This window comes from Hemitrygon akajei, chromosome 12 (assembly GCF_048418815.1).
Source record: "Hemitrygon akajei chromosome 12, sHemAka1.3, whole genome shotgun sequence".
In the NCBI taxonomy this organism is placed as follows: domain Eukaryota; kingdom Metazoa; phylum Chordata; class Chondrichthyes; order Myliobatiformes; family Dasyatidae; genus Hemitrygon; species Hemitrygon akajei.
The window spans coordinates 3,045,877-3,066,798 of record NC_133135.1 but is presented as its reverse complement, the minus strand read 5'-3'; the positions used below and the strand labels follow the sequence as shown (position 1 = coordinate 3,066,798).

Here is a 20,922-nt window from a genome sequence, read left to right as displayed (position 1 = left end):
TTCCATTGAGAGTAGGGGAGATTCAAACGAGAGGACATGATTTGAGAGTTAGGGGGCAAAAGTTTAAGGGAAACACGAGGGGGTATTTCTTTACTCAGAGAGTGATAGCTGTGTGGAATGAGCTTCCTGTAGAAGTAGTAGAGGCCAGTTCAGTTGTGTCATTTAAGGTAAAATTGGATAGGTATATGGATAGGAAAGGAGTGGAGGGTTATGGGCTGAGTGCGGGTAGGTGGGACTAGGTGAGATTAAGAGTTCGGCACGGACTAGGAGGGCCGGAATGGCCTGTTTCCATGCTGTGATTGTTATATGGTTATATGGTTATATGGTCACTGGCCGTGACTCTGTACCGATACACCTGTCACTGGCCGTGACACTGTACTGACACACCTGTCACTGGCCGTGACTCTGTACCGACACACCTGTCACTGGCCGTGACCCTGTACTGATACACCTGTCACTGGCCGTGACACTGTACCGACACACCTGTCACTGGCCGTGACTCTGTACCGATACACCCGTCACTGGCCGTGACCCTGTACCGATACACCCGTCACTGGCCGTGACGCTGTACCGACACACCTGTCACTGGCCGTGACTCTGTACCGACACACCTGTCACTGGCCGTGACTCTGTTCCGATACACCTGTCACTGGCCGTGACCCTGTACCGATACACCTGTCACTGGCCGTGACCCTGTACCGATACACCTGTCACTGGCCGTGACTCTGTTCCGATACACTTGTCACTGGCCGTGACTCTGTACCGATACACCTGTCACTGGCCGTGACTCTGTACCGATACACCTGTCACTGGCCGTGACTCTGTTCCGATACACTTGTCACTGGCCGTGACTCTGTACCGACACACCTGTCACTGGCCGTGACTCTGTACCGACACACCTGTCACTGGCCGTGACTCTGTACCGATACACCTGTCACTGGCCGTGACTCTGTTCCGATACACCTGTCACTGGCTGTGACTCTGTACCGACACACCTGTCACTGGCCGTGACTCTGTACCGATACACCTGTCACTGGCCGTGACTCTGTACCGATACACCTGTCACTGGCCGTGACCCTGTTCCGATACACCTGTCACTACCTGTGACTCTGTACCGATACACCTGTCACTGGCCGTGACTCTGTACCGATACACCCGTCACTGGCCGTGACTCTGTTCCGATACACCTGTCACTGGCCGTGACCCTGTACCGATACACCTGTCACTGGCCGTGACTCTGTACCGACACACCTGTCACTGGCCGTGACACTGTTCCGATACACCTGTCACTGGCCGTGACCCTGTACCGATACACCTGTCACTGGCCGTGACTCTGTACCGATACACCTGTCACTGGCCGTGACTCTGTACCGATACACCCGTCACTGGCCGTGACCCTGTACCGATACACCCGTCACTGGCCGTGACCCTGTACCGATACACCTGTCACTGGCCGTGACCCTGTTCCGATACACCTGTCACTGGCCGTGACCCTGTACCGATACACCTGTCACTGCCTGTGACTCTGTACCGATACACCTGTCACTGCCTGTGACTCTGTACCGATACACCTGTCACTGGCCGTGACTCTGTACTGATACACCTGTCACTGGCCGTGACTTTGTACAGATACACCTGTCACTGGCCGTGACTCTGTACAGATACATCCGTCACTGGCTGTGACCCTGTTCTGATACATCCGTCACTGGCCGTGACCCTGTACCGATACACCTGTCACTGGCTGTGACTCTGTACAGATACACCTGTCACTGGCCGTGACTCTGTACCGATACACCTGTCACTGCCTGTGACTCTGTACCGATACACCTGTCACTGCCTGTGACTCTGTACCGACACACCTGTCACTGGCTGTGACCCTGTTCTGATACATCCGTCACTGGCCGTGACCCTGTACCAATACATCCGTCACTGGCCGTGACCCTGTACCGATACACCCGTCACTGGCCGTGACTCTGTATCGATACACCTGTCACTGGCCGTGTCCCTGTACCGATACACCTGTCACTGGCCGTGACCCTGTACCGATACACCTGTCACTGGCCGTGACTCTGTTCCGATACACCCGTCACTGGCCGTGACACTGTTCCCATACACCTGTCACTGGCCGTGACACTGTTCCGATACACCTGTCACTGGCTATCACTGCCATCAGAATGTGCATAAGTGAGCATGGGTCTCTCTAAAAAGCTTTAGCCTTTGATATTATTTGAGTTGGGGGTGGATTTGGTGGGTATAATTCCTGTCTCTGCTTCACACCCCACTTCAGCTGGTGGTGGTAATTCACCTTATGTTAGTCTGCCAACCACCATTAAACTTTACAAGAAGAAGATAATGATGATGAACCCAGGACTGAGACACATAACATTAGGTGAGGCCTCATCATGTGAAATAGCCTCTGCAGTTCTAGTCACCACACTACAGGAGAGGTGACTGCACTGGAAAGGGTGCAGAGGTATAACCATATAACAATTACAGCACGGAAACAGGCCATCTCGGCCCTACTAGTCCATGCCAAATGCTTATTCTCACCTAGTCCTACCGACCCGCACTCAGCCCATAACCCTCCATTCCTTTCCTGTCCATATACCTATCCAATTTTACTTTAAATGACAATACCGAACCTGCCTCTACCACTTCTACTGGAAGCTCATTCCACAGAGCTACCACTCTCTGAGTAAAGAAATTCCCCTTCGTGTTACCCTTAAACTTTTGCCCCCTAACTCTCAACTCATGTCCTCTTGTTTGAATTTCCCCTACTCTCAATGGAAAAAGCCTATCCACGTCAACTCTATCTATCCCCCTCGTAATTTTAAATACCTCTATCAAGTCCCCCCTCAACCTTCTACGCTCCAAAGAATAAAGACCTAATTTGTTCAATCTTTCCCTGTAACTTAGGTGCTGAAACCCAGGTAACATTCTAGTAAATCTTCTCTGTACTCTCGCTATTTTGTTGACATCTTTCGTATAATTCCGTGACCAGAACTGTACACAATACTCCAAATTCGGCCTCACCAATACCTTGTACAATTTTAACATTACATCCCAACTCCTATACTCAATGCTCTGATTTATAAAGGCCAGCATACCAAAAGCTTTCTTCACCACCCTATCCACATGAGATTCCACCTTCAGGGAACTATGCACTATTATTCCTAGATCACTCTGATCTACTGCATTCTTCAATGCCCTACCATTTACCATATATGTCCTATTTGGATTATTCCTACCACAATGTAGTACCTCACACCTATCAGCATTAAACTCCATCTGCCATCGTTCAGCCCACTCTTCTAACTGGCCTAAATCTCTCTGCAGACTTTGAAAACCTACTTCATTATCTACAACGCCACCTACCTTAGTATCATCTGCATATTTACTAATACAATTTACCACCCCATCATCCAGATCATTAATGTATATGACAAACAACACTGGACCCAGTACAGATCCCTGAGGCACACCACTAGTCACCGGCCTCCAACCTGACAAACAGTTATCCACCACTACACTCTGGCATCTCACATCCAGCCACGGTTGAATCCATTTTACTACTTCAATATTGATACCTGACGATTGAACATTCACCAGGGTTCACCAGGTAGTTCATTAGGGTATTACCTGGGTGGCTCTTCATTTACGGGGAAACTGGAGAGGCTAGGCCCGTTTTCCTCAGAGTCAAAGAGGCTGAGGTATTGCCGTATAGAGATGTAAAAGTTATGAGAGACCTAGATTGATAATAAGAATCTTTTCCCCATGCTGGTGTGTGGGGAGTCTAAGACCAGAGGACATAGGAATAAGGTGAGGTGGAGATGTTTAGACAGCAACTATGGAAGAATCTGTTTGGACATTGTTAGTGTAGAATACTGCAAGTCTGGTTCTCTGGTTCATTGGCGAGGCTGAGGGTGGGGGTGCTGTGTGGCCTTGGTTGTAGAGTGACTGGACCCTCATGTCGCAGGGTAAGCTTTTGCGGCCACGCAGGGTAGGAGATGCTGGAAGCAGTGTGACGCAGTAGTGCTAGATGGGGGACTGGCCCCTCATGTCGCAGGGTAGGAGATGCTGGAAGCAGTGTGATGCAGTAGTGCTAGATGGGGGACTGGACCCTCATGTCGCAGGGTAGGAGATGCTGGAAGCAGTGTGATGCAGTAGTGTTAGATGGGGGACTGGACCCTCATGTCGCAGGGTAGGAGATGCTGGAAGCAGTGTGATGCAGTAGTGCTAGATGGGGGACTGGACCCTCATGTCGCAGGGTAGGAGATGCTGGAAGCAGTGTGATGCAGTAGTGTTAGATGGGGGACTGGACCCTCATGTCGCAGGGTAGGAGATGCTGGAAGCAGTGTGAAGCAGTAGTGCTAGATGGGGGACTGGACCCTCATGTCGCAGGGTAGGAGATGCTGGAAGCAGTGTGACGCAGTAGTGCTAGATGGGGGACTGGCCCCTCATGTCGCAGGGTAGGAGATGCTGGAAGCAGTGTGAAGCAGTAGTGCTAGATGGGGGACTGGCCCCTCATGTCGCAGGGTAGGAGATGCTGGAAGCAGTGTGACGCAGTAGTGCTAGATGGGGGACTGGACCCTCATGTCGCAGGGTAGGAGATGCTGGAAGCAGTGTGACGCAGTAGTGCTAGATGGGGGACTGGCCCCTCATGTCGCAGGGTAGGAGATGCTGGAAGCAGTGTGACGCAGTAGTGCTAGATGGGGGACTGGCCCCTCATGTCGCAGGGTAGGAGATGCTGGAAGCAGTGTGACGCAGTAGTGCTAGATGGGGGACTGGACCCTCATGTCGCAGGGTAGGAGATGCTGGAAGCAGTGTGACGCAGTAGTGCTAGATGGGGGACTGGCCCCTCATGTCGCAGGGTAGGAGATGCTGGAAGCAGTGTGACGCAGTAGTGCTAGATGGGGGACTGGACCCTCATGTCGCAGGGTAGGAGATGCTGGAAGCAGTGTGACGCAGTAGTGCTAGATGGGGGACTGGCCCCTCATGTCGCAGGGTAGGAGATGCTGGAAGCAGTGTGACGCAGTAGTGCTAGATGGGGGACTGGACCCTCATGTCGCAGGGTAAGCTTTTGCGGCCACGCAGGGTAGGAGATGCTGGAAGCAGTGTGACGCAGTAGTGCTAGATGGGGGACTGGACCCTCATGTCGCAGGGTAGGAGATGCTGGAAGCAGTGTGACGCAGTAGTGCTAGATGGGGGACTGGACCCTCATGTCGCAGGGTAAGCTTTTGCGGCCACGCAGGGTAGGAGATGCTGGAAGCAGTGTGACGCAGTAGTGCTAGATGGGGGACTGGCCCCTCATGTCGCAGGGTAGGAGATGCTGGAAGCAGTGTGACGCAGTAGTGCTAGATGGGGGACTGGCCCCTCATGTCGCAGGGTAGGAGATGCTGGAAGCAGTGTGACGCAGTAGTGCTAGATGGGGGACTGGCCCCTCATGTCGCAGGGTAGGAGATGCTGGAAGCAGTGTGACGCAGTAGTGCTAGATGGGGGACTGGACCCTCATGTCGCAGGGTAGGAGATGCTGGGAGCAGTGTGACGCAGTAGTGCTAGATGGGGGACTGGACCCTCAAGTTGGCACTGCCCTCCAGTGTTCCCTCAGCCAGATTGTGCTTGTCTGCGGCTGCTCTGGCTCGAGGTGGTCAGACTGCTGGGGGCTTGTCCTGCTGACAACATCCATGCACCATCAATCCACAGGACTTGGGCTAGATTATATTTTTTGTGTGACTGTAGGCTTATTGCTGTCATAATTATATGTGCTATTTGTGTTTTGCACTGCGTGTGACTGACGGTACTGCGTTTTGCTCCATGATCCTAAAGGAAGGATTTTTCATTTAGCTGTCCACATGTGTATATTTGAATGACAATTAAACCTAGCCTTGAACAGAGAGGGATTGGAATCTGATCAGTGAGAGGCCGGGGGGGTCGCCTTTCCTACTCCATCACTGCTGTGGGACGCAGCCCTTTTCATCATTGACGTGACAGGCTGAAGAGCATATTTCTGTGATCCTAGCAACAAGTTAGGAAGAAGTCATCTTGCTGGGGTGAACTTCATCACAGAGTACAGAAACAGGCCCTATCTGACAATGCTGTCAATTTGGTCTGCACCCATACGAATGGGCTGACAGTCCATGGAGACTCTGCCACTGGTAGAAACGTCTCCACATCTCCCCTGTCATGTCCCCTCTGGGTCTGAGAAGTTTCAGGAGAGTTGCCCCTTGTTCTTTTAAACTCCAAGGCATGCAGACCCAAGGAGCAGGCAGGAACTAGGTGTGATTTTATGGAATGACAGAGGATCCTGAGTAGTTATGAAATAATCTATCTATTCCTGTTTCCAAGTTCTGCTCAGGATGGGGAGTCTCTGGGAAACTTCACGGCCTGTAGACTTTATAGAGGTGGAGATCAGAGCACCGCTCCATGCTGGATCTGCGTTACTGTCCACAGATGTACCGTGGAGATCATTCTGACAGGCTGTATCGATATCTGGTATGGAGGGCGGGTGGGGGGTGGGGGGGGGAGCTTCTGTACAGGACCGAAAGAAGCTACAGAAAGTTGTAAAATTAATCAGCTCCATCTTGGATACTAGCCTCCATAGCATCCAGGACATCTTCAAGGAGCGGTGCCTCAGAAAGACAGCGTCCATTATTAAGGACCCCATCACCCAGGACATGCCCTCTTCTCACTGTTACCGTCAGGCAGGAGGTACTGAAGCCTGAAGGCACACACTCAGCCATCCAGGAACAGCTTCTTCCCCTCTGCCATCCGATTCCTAAATGGACATTGGACCCATGAATATTGCCTCACTTTTTTAATATTATTTCTGTTTTTGCACTATTTTTAATTCAACTATTTAATATACATATATTCTTTCTGTAATTGGCTTACTTGTTTTCTATATTCTCATTGCGGCTACGTAAACAATTTTCACGACGTGCCGGTGATATTAACCCCGGTTGTGATTGTGATTCTGAGCGCCGGCGTTATTTCGTGTTCCCCCGCACTGCCACTAGGGGGCGGCGGTGAGTGGGAGTCAAGGAGAAAAGGTGAAGCTTTATAGACGCAGAGTGCGGGGGTGGGGGGGCGTTGCCTGGAATCAGCTGCTTGGCGGTGGTGGGGACAGAAAAGTCGTCATACAGAATGGAAAAGGCCCTTTGGCCCAACAGATCCCTGCTGACCCAGAAATCCCATTTAACAGAGAAAATAGAACAGTGCAGCACAGTACAGCCCTTTCAGCCCGTAATGTTGTGCCAATATTTTACCCTCCTCAAGATCAACCTAACCCTTCCCTCCTACATCTTCCTCCATCTGAATCTGAATCCATGTGCCTATCTAAGAGTTCCTTAAAAGCCCCTAATGTATCTGCCTCTACCACCGCCCCTGGCAGTGTGTTCCACACACTCACTGGTATCTGTAAAAGTTCTGCCCCTGACATAAACCCTATGCTTTACTCCAATTACCTTAAAAGTATGCTCCCCAGTATCAGCCAGTCTCTGGCCATCCACTCGATCTATGCCTCTTATCATCTTGTAGACCTCTATCAAGTCACCTCTCATCCTCCTTCACTCCAAGGAGAAAATCCCCAGCTCATCCAACCTATGTCCGTGGGACATGCTCTCTAAGCCAGGCAGTATCCTGGTAAATTTCCTCTGTACCTTCTCTAAAGCATTCACATCCTCCCTATAACGAGGCGACCGGAACTGAACAAGTGTGGTCTGACCAGGGTTTTATAGAGTTACAACATTACTTCATGGCTCTTGAACTCAATCCCCTGACTAATGATATGACAGAGGTGTTTCAGAGCCAATTAGCGAGGCACACAAACAGACAGGGAATGGAGAGAGCAACATCCTGCTGAAGGAATTGAGAACTGATGCAGGATTTCCACCCGAAGCATCAACAATCCTTCCCCGATCCACCCTCCCTCCCTCCCTCCCCCATCGACGCTTCTCAATCCACTGAGTTCCTCCGGCAGATTTCCTGTTGCTCTGGATTCCAGTTGTGCACTCTGCCTTGTTTCCAGGGAATGGCCAGATAGAAAACCGATTAGTTTTATGGTTATCATTGCATGAGGGGCCGAAGGGCCTGTGGCTGGGCCTCTAATGTTCACTGTCCCTCAGGCAGGGCCGACTTACTGTGTGTCTCCATCTGCCCTCAGGGTATAGGGACCCCCGAGGCGATGAGTACAGAACAACACTCACAAAACGCTGGAGGAACTCAGCAGGTCAGGCAGCATCTATGGAAATGAATAAACAGCCGACGCTTCAGACTGAGACCTTCATCAGGACCGGAAAGGAAGGGGACAGAAGCCGGAATGAGAATGTGGGCGGGAAGAATACAAGCTGGGAGGTGACAGGTGAGACCAGGTGAGGGGGAAGGTGGGTTGGTGGGGGAAGTGGGGAGTATTGTGAGAAGCTGGGAGGTGACAGGTGAGACCAGGTGAGGGGGAAGGTGGGTTGGTGGGGGAAGTGGGGAGTATTGTGAGAAGCTGGGAGGTGACAGGTGAGACCAGATGTGGGGGAAGGTGGATTGGTGGGGGAAGTGGGGAGTATTGTGAGAAGCTGGGAGGTGACAGGTGAGGGGGAAGGTGGGTTGGTGGGGGAAGTGGGGAGTATTGTGAGAAGCTGGGAGGTGACAGGTGAGGGGGAAGGTGGGTTGGTGGGGGAAGTGGGGAGTATTGTGAGAAGCTGGGAGGTGACAGGTGAGACCAGGTGAGGGGGAAGGTGGGTTGGTGGGGAGAGGGATTGAACTGAGGTGACAGGTGGAAGAGGTAAAAGGCTGAAGAAGGATTCTGATAGGAGAGGAGGGGAAGAAGGAGGGTGTAGATAGGGTAGGTAGCTGCTATAGATTTTCCATGATTGGTTTGTCTGAAACTAGAGGGCAGAAGTTCAAGGTGAGAGGGAGGAGGTTTACCAGTGAACTAAGGGATAAATCTTTCACACACGGGGTAGGTGGTATTTGGGTTGTGGTGGTGGAGGCAGGGTCAGGAACAACATTGAGGAGACACCTGGATAGGTACCTGAATGAGCTGGGCACAGAGGGCTGTGGAATTAACAGGGGCATGACTAGTATAGCTTGGTCGGTGTAGATGTGATCAATGTTGGCTCTGGCGGACTGGGCAGGTGAGATCCAACAGCCAGGAAGGTGGTTCTGAGACACTGCACAGAGAGCAAAGGGCACGACAAGATCTGGAAAAAGCCTCAGTCACCCACTGCAGCGAAGGAATATCCTAGTGAAGCCTACTCGTACTCCCAGGTTGAAAGGATGGAACTGGCCCAGTGCAATGTTTAGAAACTGTTCCCACACGGGATACCTGTCATCATAGAAACTACAGGCAATGAACATAGACGTGAAGGTCTGTTTCTGTTCCTTATGACCTGGGTACAGATGTCTGTGTTGCTTATTGACTGGGGCTGTGTGCACAGTTACACCATTCTATTATTTACTGTCTCCAAAAGAATGCTCCCTCCTTCCCCCTCTCCTCCTTGTGCTCCCTCCAGCAGGAATTACCTTCTTCCTCAGCTCCGATCCTCTGTTCATTCAGCAGGGAATCAGGCCCTTTGACCCACCGTCTGTACTGACCAGCAACCACCCACTGACATCAGTCCTACGTGGATCCCATTTTACCCCCCCCCCCCCCCACATTCCCATCAACTCCCACCAGATTCTTCCCACACCCTCACACTGGGGATAACTTACATTGGACAACTAACCCACCAACCTGAATGTCATTAGGATGAGGGAGAGAACCGGAACACCAGGGGAAACCCACACTGCCACGGTGAGAACGTGCAAACTCCACACAGACAGAACCGGAGATCAGGATCAAACCCTGGTCTCTGGGGCTATGAGGCTGCGGTGATGAAGTTTTTGGGTGGGGCCATGTGGTGAGATGGTTGAAGATCAGGGTCATGGGGGAACGAGGTTGTGGGGCCATGTGGTGAGATGGTTGAAGATCAGGGTCATGGGGGAACGAGGTTGTGGGGCCATGTGGTGAGATGGTTGAAGATCAGGGTCATGGGGGAACGAGGTTGTGGGGCCATGTGGTGAGATGGTTGAAGATCAGGGTCATGGGGGAACGAGGTTGTGGGGCCATGTGGTGAGATGGTTGAAGATCAGGGTCATGGGGGAACGAGGTTGTGGGGCCATGTGGTGAGATGGTTGAAGATCAGGGTCATGGGGGAACGAGGTTGTGGGGCCATGTGGTGAGATGGTTGAAGATCAGGGTCATGGGGGAACAAGGTTGTGGGGCCATGTGGTGAGATGGTTGAAGATCAGGGTCATGGGGGAACAAGGTTGTGGGGCTCATGGTGACTTCTCAGTACGTACCCCGTCTCTGGATGGGCTTCCCTCCTCCTGGGAACTTCTGCTCCACCCGGAGTCTCCCCGGGTAGCTCCATCGGCCGGACTCCTGGTGTCTCCGGCTGCGCCGCGCAGTCACTGCATCCCCGCTCCGCACTGTGGACAGGGGGAAGTGCGGAGTCTCCAAGAACAACAGGTTGGATCAGCTTCCCAGGATCAGCCCAGTCTGGATCTGGCACGTGCCAGAGTCCCTCTACAGGGGTGAGGGAGCCAGAATATCCCACTTCCCGGAATTTCACTGCCTGGTGATCTGTCGCTCTTTCCTGTCTCCTGGAACCTTGCTCTATTTGAGCACTGTGTTCACCCTGTGATCCTCCATCACTGCTCTGTACTTCTGAACTGTGCAGCTGTGCCTGTGGTTCCAGCACTGGCCGGCTGTCCTGTGTACCCGTACTAGTCCCCACCTCTCTCTCTGCATCATCTGTTTCTGTTACAGCCTGACTGTCCTGTGTTCCTGTTACAGCCTGACCATCCTGTGTTTCTGTTACAGCCTGACCGTCCTGTGTTTCTGTTACAGCCTGACTGTCCTGTGTTTCTGTTACAGCCTGATCTTTCTGTGTTCCTGTTACAGCCTGAGCGTCCTGTGTTTCTGTTACAGCCTGATCTTTCTGTGTTCCTGTTACAGCCTGACCGTCCTGTGTTTCTGTTACAGCCTGATCTTTCTGTGTTTCTATTACAGCCTGACCATCCTGTGTTTCTGTTACAGCCTGATCTTTCTGTTTTCCTGTTACAGCCTGACCATCCTGTGTTTCTGTTACAGCCTGAGCGTCCTGTGTTTCTGTTACAGCCTGATCTTTCTGTGTTCCTGTTACAGCCTGACCGTCCTGTGTTTCTGTTACAGCCTGATCTTTCTGTGTTCCTATTACAGCCTGACCGTCCTGTGTTTCTGTTACAGCCTGATCTTTCTGTGTTCCTGTTACAGCCTGGCCGTCCTGTGTTTCTGTTATAGTCTGACTGTCCTGTGTTTCTGTTACAGCCTGATCTTTCTGTGTTCCTGTTACAGCCTGACCGTCCTGTGTTTCTGTTACAGCCTGACTTTCCTGTGTTTCTGTTACAGCCTGATCTTTCTGTGTTCCTGTTACAGCCTGACCGTTTTGTGTTTCTGTTACAGCCTGATCTTTCTGTGTTCCTGTTACAGCCTGACCGTCCTGTGTTCCTGTTACAGCCTGGCCGTCCTGTGTTCCTGTTACAGCCTGACCGTCCTGTGTTTCTGTTACAGCCTGAGCATCCTGTGTTTCTGTTACAGCCTGATCTTTCTGTGTTCCTGGTACAGCCTGACCGTCCTGTGTTTCTGTTACAGCCTCACCATTCTGAGTTTCTGTTGCATCCTGACCATCCTGTGTTTCTGTTACATCCTGACCATCCTGTGTTTCTATTACAGCCTGACCATCTTGTGTTTCTGTTACAGCTTCACTGTTCTGCATTCCTGTTACAGCCTGACTGTTCTGTGTTCCTGTTACAGCCTGACACTTCTGTGTTTCTGTTACATTCTGACTGTCCTGCGTTTCTATTACAGCCTGAATGTCCTGTATTTCTGTTACATCCTGACCGTCCTGTGTATCTGTTACATCCTGATCATCCTGAGTTTCTATTACAGCCTGACTGTCCTGTGTTTCTGTTACAGCCTCACTGTTCTGCGTTCCTGTTACAGCCTGACTCTTCTGTGTTTCATTTATAGCATGGCCATCCTGCGTTTCTGTTACAGCTTCACTGTTCTGCATTCCTGTTACAGCCTGACCATCCTGCATTCCTGTTACAGCCTGACACTTCTGTGTTTCTGTTACATTCTGACTGTCCTGCGTTTCTATTACAGCCTGAATGTCCTGTATTTCTGTTACATCCTGGCCGTCCTGTGTATCTGTTACATCCTGATCATCCTGAGTTTCTATTACAGCCTGACTGTCCTGTGTTTCTGTTACAGCCTCACTGTTCTGCGTTCCTGTTACAGCCTGACTGTCCTGTGTTTCTGTTACAGTCCAACCATTCTGTGTTTCTTTTACAGCCTCACTATCCTGTATATCTGTTATAGCCTCACAGTTCTGCATTCCTGTTACATCCTGAGCATCTTGTGTTTTTGTTACAGCCTGAACATCCTGCAATTCTGTTACAGCCTGACTGTCCTGTGCCCTTGTTACAGCCTGTACATCCTGCATTCCTGTTACAGTTTCAACGTCCCGTGTTTCTGTTACAGCCTGACTGTCCTGTGTTTCTGTTACAATCTCACTGTTCAGTGTTCCTGTTGCAGCCTGACTGTCCTGTGTTTCTTTTATAGACTGGCCATCCTGTGTTTCTGTTACAGCCTCATTATTCTGCATTCCTGTTACAGTCTGACTGTCCTGTGTTCTTGTTACAGCCTCAACGTCCTGCGTTCCTGTTACAGCTTCAACGTCCCGTGTTCCTGTTACAGCCTGATTGTCCTGTGTTTCTGTTACAATCTCACTGTTCTGCGTTCGTGTTACAGCCTGACTGTCCTGTGTTTCTTTTATAGACTGGCCATCCAGTGTTTCTGTTACAGCCTCATTGTTCTGCATTCCTGTTACAGTCTGACTGTCCTGTGTTCTTGTTACAGCCTCAACGTCCTGCGTTCCTGTTACAGCTTCAACGTCCTGTGTTTTTGTTACAGCCTGAGTGTCCTGTGTTTCCGTTACAGACTTACTGTTCTGTGTTCCTGTTGCAGCCTGACTGTCCTGTGTTTCCATTACAGACTTACTGTTCTGTGTTCCTGTTGCAGCCTGACCATCCTGCTTTTTTGTTACAGCCTCAACGTCCTGTGTTTCTGTTACAGCCTGACTGTCTTGTGTTCTTGTTACAGCCTCAACGTCCTGCGTTCCTGTTACAGCTTCAACGTCCTGCATTTCTGTTACAGCCTCAACGTCCTGTGTTTCTGTTACAGCCTCTCTGTTCTGCGTTCCTATTACAGCCTGGCTGTCCTGTGTTTCTGTTACAGCCTCACCGTTCTGTGTTGCTGTTACAGCCTCTCTGTTCTGCGTTCCTATTACAGCCTGACCGTCCTCTGTTTCTGTTACAACCACATTGTTCTGTGTTCCTGTTACAGCCTGACCATCTTGTGTTCCTGTAACAGCCCGAACATTCTGTGTTTCTGTTACAACCTGACTGTCCTGCATTTTGGTTATAGCCTCACCATCCATCATTTCAGTTACAGCCTCGCTGTCCTGCATTTCTGTTACAGCCTCAACGTCCCGTGTTTCTGTTACAGCCTCACTGTTCTGCGTTCCTGTTACAGCCTGACCATCCAGCGTTTCTGTTACAACCCCACCACCTTGTTTTTCTGTTACAATCCCACCATCCTGTTTTTCTGTAACAGCCTGACCATCATGTGTTACTGTTACATCCTGACCGTCCTGCATTTCAGTTACAGGCTTGCTGTCCTGCATTTTGGTTATAGCCTCACTGTCCTGTGTTTCTGTTACAACCTCACTGTTCTGTGATCCTGGTACAGCCTGACCGTCCTGTGTTTCTGTTACAGCTTCACTATTTTGTGTTTCTGTTACAGCCCGACCGTCCCATGTTTCTATTACAGTCCCACTGTTCTGCATTCCTGCTACATCCTGACCATCCTGTGTTTCTGTTACAGGCTCACTGTTATGAGTTCCTGTAACAGCCTGACCGTTCCGTGTTTCTGTTACAACCTTACTGTCCTGCATTTCTTCTGCAACCTCGCCACCCTGCAGTTCTGTTACAGCCTTTCTGACCTGCATTTCTTTAACAGCCTTATCATCCTGCATTTCTTTTATAATCTTACTGCCCTGCGTTTCTATTACAACTTCACCATCCTGTGTATCTTCTTCAAACACACCGCCCTGCATTTCTGCTACTGCATCAGCATCTTGCGTTACAGTTAATACCACACCATCCTGCATTTTGGTTACAGCTTCAGTGACCTCCATTTCTGTTACTGCCTCACCATCCTGTGTTTCTATTGCAGCCCTGCTGTCCTGTGTTTTGGTTGCAAACTTACCATCTTGCATTTCTTCTACACCTTCACCATCCTGTGTTTCTATTGCAGCCCTGCTGTCCTGTGTTTTGGTTGCAAACCTACCATATTGTGTTTCTTCTACACCTTCACCATCCTGTGTTTCTATTGCAGCCCTGCTGTCCTGTGTTTTGGTTGCAAACCTACCATATTGTGTTTCTTCTACACCTTCACCATCCTGTGTTTCTATTGCAGCCCTGCTGTCCTGTGTTTTGGTTGCAAACCTACCATCTCGCATTTCTTCTACACCTTCACCATCCTGTGTTTCTATTGCAGCCCTGCTGTCCTGTGTTTTGGTTGCAAACCTACCATATTGTGTTTCTTCTACACCTTCACCATCCTGTGTTTCTATTGCAGCCTTGCTGTCCTGTGTTTTGGTTGCAAACCTACCATCTCGCATTTCTTCTACACCTTCACCATCCTGTGTTTCTATTGCAGCCCTGCTGTCCTGTGTTTTGGTTGCAAACCTACCATCTCGCATTTCTTCTACACCTTCACCATCCTGTGTTTCTATTGCAGCCCTGCTGTCCTGTGTTTTGGTTGCAAACCTACCATCTCGCATTTCTTCTACACCTTCACCATCCTGTGTTTCTATTGCAGCCCTGCTGTCCTGTGTTTTGGTTGCAAACCTACCATCTCGCGTTTCTTCTACACCTTCACCATCCTGTGTTTCTATTGCAGCCCTGCTGTCCTGTGTTTTGGTTGCAAACCTACCATATTGTGTTTCTTCTACACCTTCACCATCCTGTGTTTCTATTGCAGCCTTGCTGTCCTGTGTTTTGGTTGCAAACCTACCATCTCGCATTTCTTCTACACCTTCACCATCCTGTGTTTCTATTGCAGCCCTGCTGTCCTGTGTTTTGGTTGCAAACCTACCATCTCGCATTTCTTCTACACCTTCACCATCCTGTGTTTCTATTGCAGCCCTGCTGTCCTGTGTTTTGGTTGCAAACCTACCATCTCGCATTTCTTCTACACCTTCACCATCCTGTGTTTCTATTGCAGCCCTGCTGTCCTGTGTTTTGGTTGCAAACCTACCATCTCGCATTTCTTCTACACCTTCACCATCCTGTGTTTCTATTGCAGCCCTGCTGTCCTGTGTTTTGGTTGCAAACCTACCATCTCGCATTTCTTCTACACCTTCACCATCCTGTGTTTCTATTGCAGCCTTGCTGTCCTGTGTTTTGGTTGCAAACCTACCATCTCGCATTTCTTCTACACCTTCACCATCCTGTGTTTCTATTGCAGCCTTGCTGTCCTGTGTTTTGGTTGCAAACCTACCATCTCGCATTTCTTCTACACCTTCACCATCCTGTGTTTCTATTGCAGCCTTGCTGTCCTGTGTTTTGGTTGCAAACCTACCATCTCGCATTTCTTCTACACCTTCACCATCCTGTGTTTCTATTGCAGCCTTGCTGTCCTGTGTTTTGGTTGCAAACCTACCATCTCGCATTTCTTCTACACCTTCACCATCCTGTGTTTCTATTTCAGCCTTGCTGTCCTGTGTTTTGGTTGCAATCCTACCATCTCGCATTTCTTCTACACCTTCACCATCCTGTGTTTCTATTGCAGCCCTGCTGTCCTGTGTTTTGGTTGCAAACCTACCATCTCGCATTTCTTCTACACCTTCACCATCCTGTGTTTCTATTGCAGCCCTGCTGTCCTGTGGTTTGGTTGCAAACCTACCATATTGTGTTTCTTCTACACCTTCACCATCCTGTGTTTCTATTGCAGCCCTGCTGTCCTGTGTTTTGGTTGCAAACCTACCATCTCGTGTCTCTTCTACAACCTCATCATCCTGTGTTTTTGTTGCATTCGTGCCATACTGCATTTCTGTTATAGCCTCAGCATCTTGTGTTTCTTCTACATTCTCACCATCCTGTGTTCCTGCTATAGCCTCACTATCCTGTGTTTCTGTCACAGTCTCACTGTCCTGCATTTCTTCTACTATCTCACCGTAATCTGTTTCATCTACAAACTCAGTGCCTTGTGTTTCTTTCAAAAATTCACCGTCCTGCGTTTCACTCCCCGGTGATACTAAAGAAACGTCTGTGCTCTGTGTCCCCACCACGGCCTTGATTTCCGGCACATCAGCCACTGACACGTTGTCCAGAGTTTCTGACAAGGGGTTTCTGTCCCGAAAATTGCTGTCTTCTATTTCTACCACAGCCACACCACCCTGTGTATCTATCACAAAGCTGCCACCCTGTGTTTCTAATACAACTTCAATGTCCTGCGTTTCTGCTGAGACCTCACTATCCTTTATTTCAACCTCGGCCTTGCTGGCCTGCGTATCTACCACAACGTCAAGGTCCTGCATTTCCAGCACAGCCACACAGACCTGCGGTTCTACCAATGCCTCCCGGGTTGTCTTACATACAAGGTGGTTGTCCTGCATTTTTACCTCAGCCTCAATGTTTTGTGTTTCTGGTTTTGTGTCCTTGCTGTGTTTTCTCTCCGTTTCCTTATTGTCCTGTGTATCTTGTGCATTCCCCTTGTCCTGAATTGCTAGCTCGCTGGCCTGTATTTCTGACGCAGTCTCTCTCCCTCCTCCCTCTCCCTCTTCCCGTTCTCCCCCCGGTGTTGCCGGTCTCTGCTCCCCGTACTGAGTACCAGACGCAGGTTCTATCCGCGGCTCTGGCCACACGTATGAAACTACATAACTGTCCTGCGTTTCTGGCCATATCCTCCCATTCCTCGCCTGCACAGCGCACTCAGTGGCCTGTGTTTCTCTCAGCTTGGGCTCTGGGTCCTGCGTTCCCCACACACATGGCTCTAACTCCTGGCGCGGTATGGCTCTCCGTTGCTCGGGGTGCTGTGCCTCTCCATGCCGCAGGTCCTGGATCTCCCCTCTATCGCTGAACGGTGTAATCTCCGCCGCCCGTTCCCCTATCCTATCGCCCGTTTCGGAGCCGTCAGGGCTCCGGGGTGAGGCGGTGACCTTGAGGCTGCCCACCGAGGTATCCGCTCCCTGTTCCGGGATGACCTCTTCGCCTCTTCCTGTCTCCATCCAGTGAAAGTCTGGCTCATTAGCCGAATCTTCAGCAGCCGCGCCAGGACCCCGGATCAGGATCTGCTCCGGGTCCGGCTCCCGGTCTGGGATCTGCACCTGGTCTCTCCGCTCCCGCTGGCTGGGCTTGCTTACTCCCTCCCCGGCATCACACCTATGCCCCGGGCTCACCGGTCGTTCTTCCACATCGGGAAAGGATCTTCGAGAGTTTGCTGACTCCCGCCGCTCTCTGGCTCCGGAACTTCCCCCTGAAGTCTCCTTCTGCTCCCGCCCGCGGCCCGTCGCCGCCAGTCCCGGGCCAAATCCCTCTTCAAAGCCATCCTCTGTCTCAAAGTCTCCCCACTCTCCCGGGTCTTCCTCAGCTCCAGCACTTTGCTCCCTCGTATTTGCCACTTTTCCCACCCTCATCTCCGCAAAACCCCCCTCTCTCCGAACCCCCTCCTCTCCAATGTTCCCTATGTCACTAATGACCCCCTCCTCAACGTCCTCCGTATCACCAATATCCCTCTCCTCTCCATGGTCCTCATTCTCCCCAACTCTGCTCTCCCCCTCGACGCCCCATTTCTCACAAGTGATCCCTTCCTCCCTAATGTCCCTCTCTTCCTCATTGTCTCCCTCTTCACTGTCCCTCAACTCATCTATAATTCCCTTCTCCCTAATGTCCCTCTCTTCCCCATTGTCTCCCTCTTCACTGTCCCTCAACTCATCTATAATTCCCTTCTCCCTAATGTCCTTCTCTTCCCCATTGTCTTCCTCTTCACTGTCCCTCAACTCATCTATAATTCCCTTCTCCCTAATGTCCTTCTCTTCCCCATTGTCTTCCTCTTCACTGTCCCTCAACTCATCTATAATTCCCTTCTCCCTAATGTCCTTCTCTTCCCCATTGTCTCCCTCTTCACTGTCCCTCAACTCATCTATAATTCCCTTCTCCCTAATGTCCTTCTCTTCCTCATTGTCTCCCTCTTCACTGTCCCTCAATTCATCTATAATTCCCTTCTCCCTAATGTCCTTCTCTTCCCCATTGTCTTCCTCTTCACTGTCCCTCAACTCATCTATAACGCCCTTCTCCCGAATGTCCCTCTCTTCCCCATTGTCTCCCTCTTCACTGTCCCTCAACTCATCTATAACGCCCTTCTCCCGAATGTCCCTCTCTTCCCCATTGTCTCCCACTTCACTGTCCCCCAACTCATCCATAATTTTCTCCTTCCTAATCTCTCCCGCTTCCTCAGTGACCCCCACCTTACCAATGATTCCCTTTCCAACAGCTTCGTCGCTCCCAGAGTTTTCCTCAGTCCCGAATTCATTCTTCACATCGTTTTCTTCTGTCCCACATCCTTGCTCATCCAGGCTAATTCCTTTCATCCTAAAGTCCCCCCACTTTCCCAACTCCCCTCTGGGACCCTCTGGCCGTCCCTCCTCTCCGGGACCCTCGAGCCCTTCCTGCTTCCTGGGATCCGCCAACCGTTCCTCCTCTCCGGCGCCCCCAGCGGGACCCCTGGACAGTCCATCCTCTCCGGGACCCTCTTCCCCGGCACCCGCGAGCAGTTGTGCCGAGGCCCTGCTCTCTCTTCGCTCCTCCTGCCTAGTGCAGCCGCCGCTGATCACGGGTCGGGACAAACCCGGGCTGAAGGAAGGGAACTCTTTCTTCCTTCGGGCCGCTAATGGAGTGTCTATTGGCGGCGTCCCGATGTCCGTGTCCCGGGACGGTGAACGGGTCTCACCTGTAACAAGGAACAGTACACCATGAGTCGTACACTCACCGTCCTGGTAACCTATAACAGCGCCGTGTTTGGTCAGCGCTGGTCATTCCCGCATCAAATGGGACATCAACCACCCCCCAGAGGAGTGACTAGGAACGCGGGGCGATACTCACAGAGGTGAGTCTACCCCGAGCAGCTGCAGACAGACACCTGCCCTTTGACACATGGTCAAAGCCGCCTCCACCTCACCCCACGAAGGCTAATGGGCCAAGAGAGGGGATTAGGAGCCGGGCCAGGGAGTGGTAGAGTAACTAAAATGCAGAGATGCGAGGCGCTTAGGGGCCGGGGGAGGTTACAGAGAGAGCGTAGGGTGTAGAGGCCAAAGGGGGTTACAGAGACTGGTAAGGATTTAGGAGCCGGAGGAAGTTACAGAGACGGGGAGGGGTATAGTGGCCGAAGGAGGGTTTTGGGGGTTGGAGGAGATTACATTGACAGGGAGAGGTGTAGGGGCCAGAGGGGTTACAGAGATGGGGAGGGGTATAGTGGCCAAAGGGGGTGGATACAGGGAGGGTTTTGGGGGTTGGAGGAGATTACATTGACAGGGAGAGGTGTAGGGGCCGGAGGGGTTACAGAGATGGGGAGGGGTATAGTGGCCGAAGGGGGTGGATACAGGGAGGGTTTTGGGGGTTGGAGGAGATTACATTGACAGGGAGAGGTGTAGGGGCCGGAGGGGTTACAGAGATGAGCAGAGGTGTAGAGCTGGAGGGGCTTACAGAGACAGGAGGGATGAGAAGGAAATTGCATTTATGTAGCGCCTCTCCCCGAGTCTGTGATTATAATCCCGCACTCGGCCGCTTCCTGTCAATCTGAGCCGGAGTTGATCGATGCTGTTAAGGAGCGGAAGGTCAGGAGGGCGATAGATTCACCATGCGCTGGGGGTTTGGTGAGGAGGACCACGGCGTAGACGACCTTTTGCCCAAAGCCGTGTCCGGGAGAGTTGTGTCCACGTGTGCCGGCAGCTTATCACCAAGTCACCCCCTGGGGTTGGAGAGCCCCCATCTCCCGGACACTGCCCGCCCCAGCACAGCGGTCTCAACCAGCGGAGCGTGGAGGGCTCATCCGCCAGCTACCCTCCGTGGTTCCGTTTGCCCACTTTACCCCGGCCCAGGTCGTTCTTTTTGCCTTGAGTAGTTTCTTTTTAATAGAACACACAACAGTTTCCTCAAAGGGTAACTTGTGGGCTGAATCGGCGGTAAGGAAAACAGATGCAACGTCAGCATTCATTTCCAGCGGGCTGGACTATCAGAGCAAGGAGGCTTTGAGGCACTAGTGAGGGATCGCATAGAATGGTGAGCAGTTTGGGGCCCCTTGTCTAAAGAAACGTGCTGCCTTTGGAGACGGTCCAGAGGAGATTCACGAGAATGATAGGGTTAAAAGTATGATGGCTCTGGGCCTGTAGTCTCTGTAGTTCAGAAGAATGTGGGGCGACCTCATTGAAACATACCGAACATTGAAAGGCCTACAGAGTGACTGTGGCGAGGAAATTTCCTATGGTGAGTGGGTCTAGGAGCAGGAGGCGCAGCCTCAGAATGGAGGGATGTCCACAGAAGAGAGAAGGAATTTCTTTAGCCAGCCTCAGAATGGAGGGATGTCCACAGAAGAGAGAAGGAATTTCTTTAGCCAGTGAATCTGGAATTCGCTGACCAGACGACTGTGGAGGCCAAGTTATTGGGTACATTTAAGGCAGAGGGCGAAAGGTTCTTGGTTACTCAGGGTGTCAGGGATTGAGAGGGATAATAAACCAGCCATGATGGAATGGTGGAGCAGGCTCGATAGGCTGAATGGACTAATTC

The 20,922-nt window shown here is 51.1% G+C and overlaps 1 protein-coding gene across 1 annotated transcript in view; it reads right to left on the bottom strand.

Moving 5' to 3' along the window:
- Nucleotides 1-20,922, bottom strand: part of LOC140737421 (uncharacterized) — a 47,280-nt gene that overhangs the window by 15,581 nt on the left and 10,777 nt on the right. The window contains exon 3 of the mRNA XM_073063908.1: nt 10,333-19,090. Coding sequence (XP_072920009.1) covers nt 10,333-19,090 — 8,758 coding nt within the window. The remainder of the gene's footprint in view (nt 1-10,332; nt 19,091-20,922) is intronic.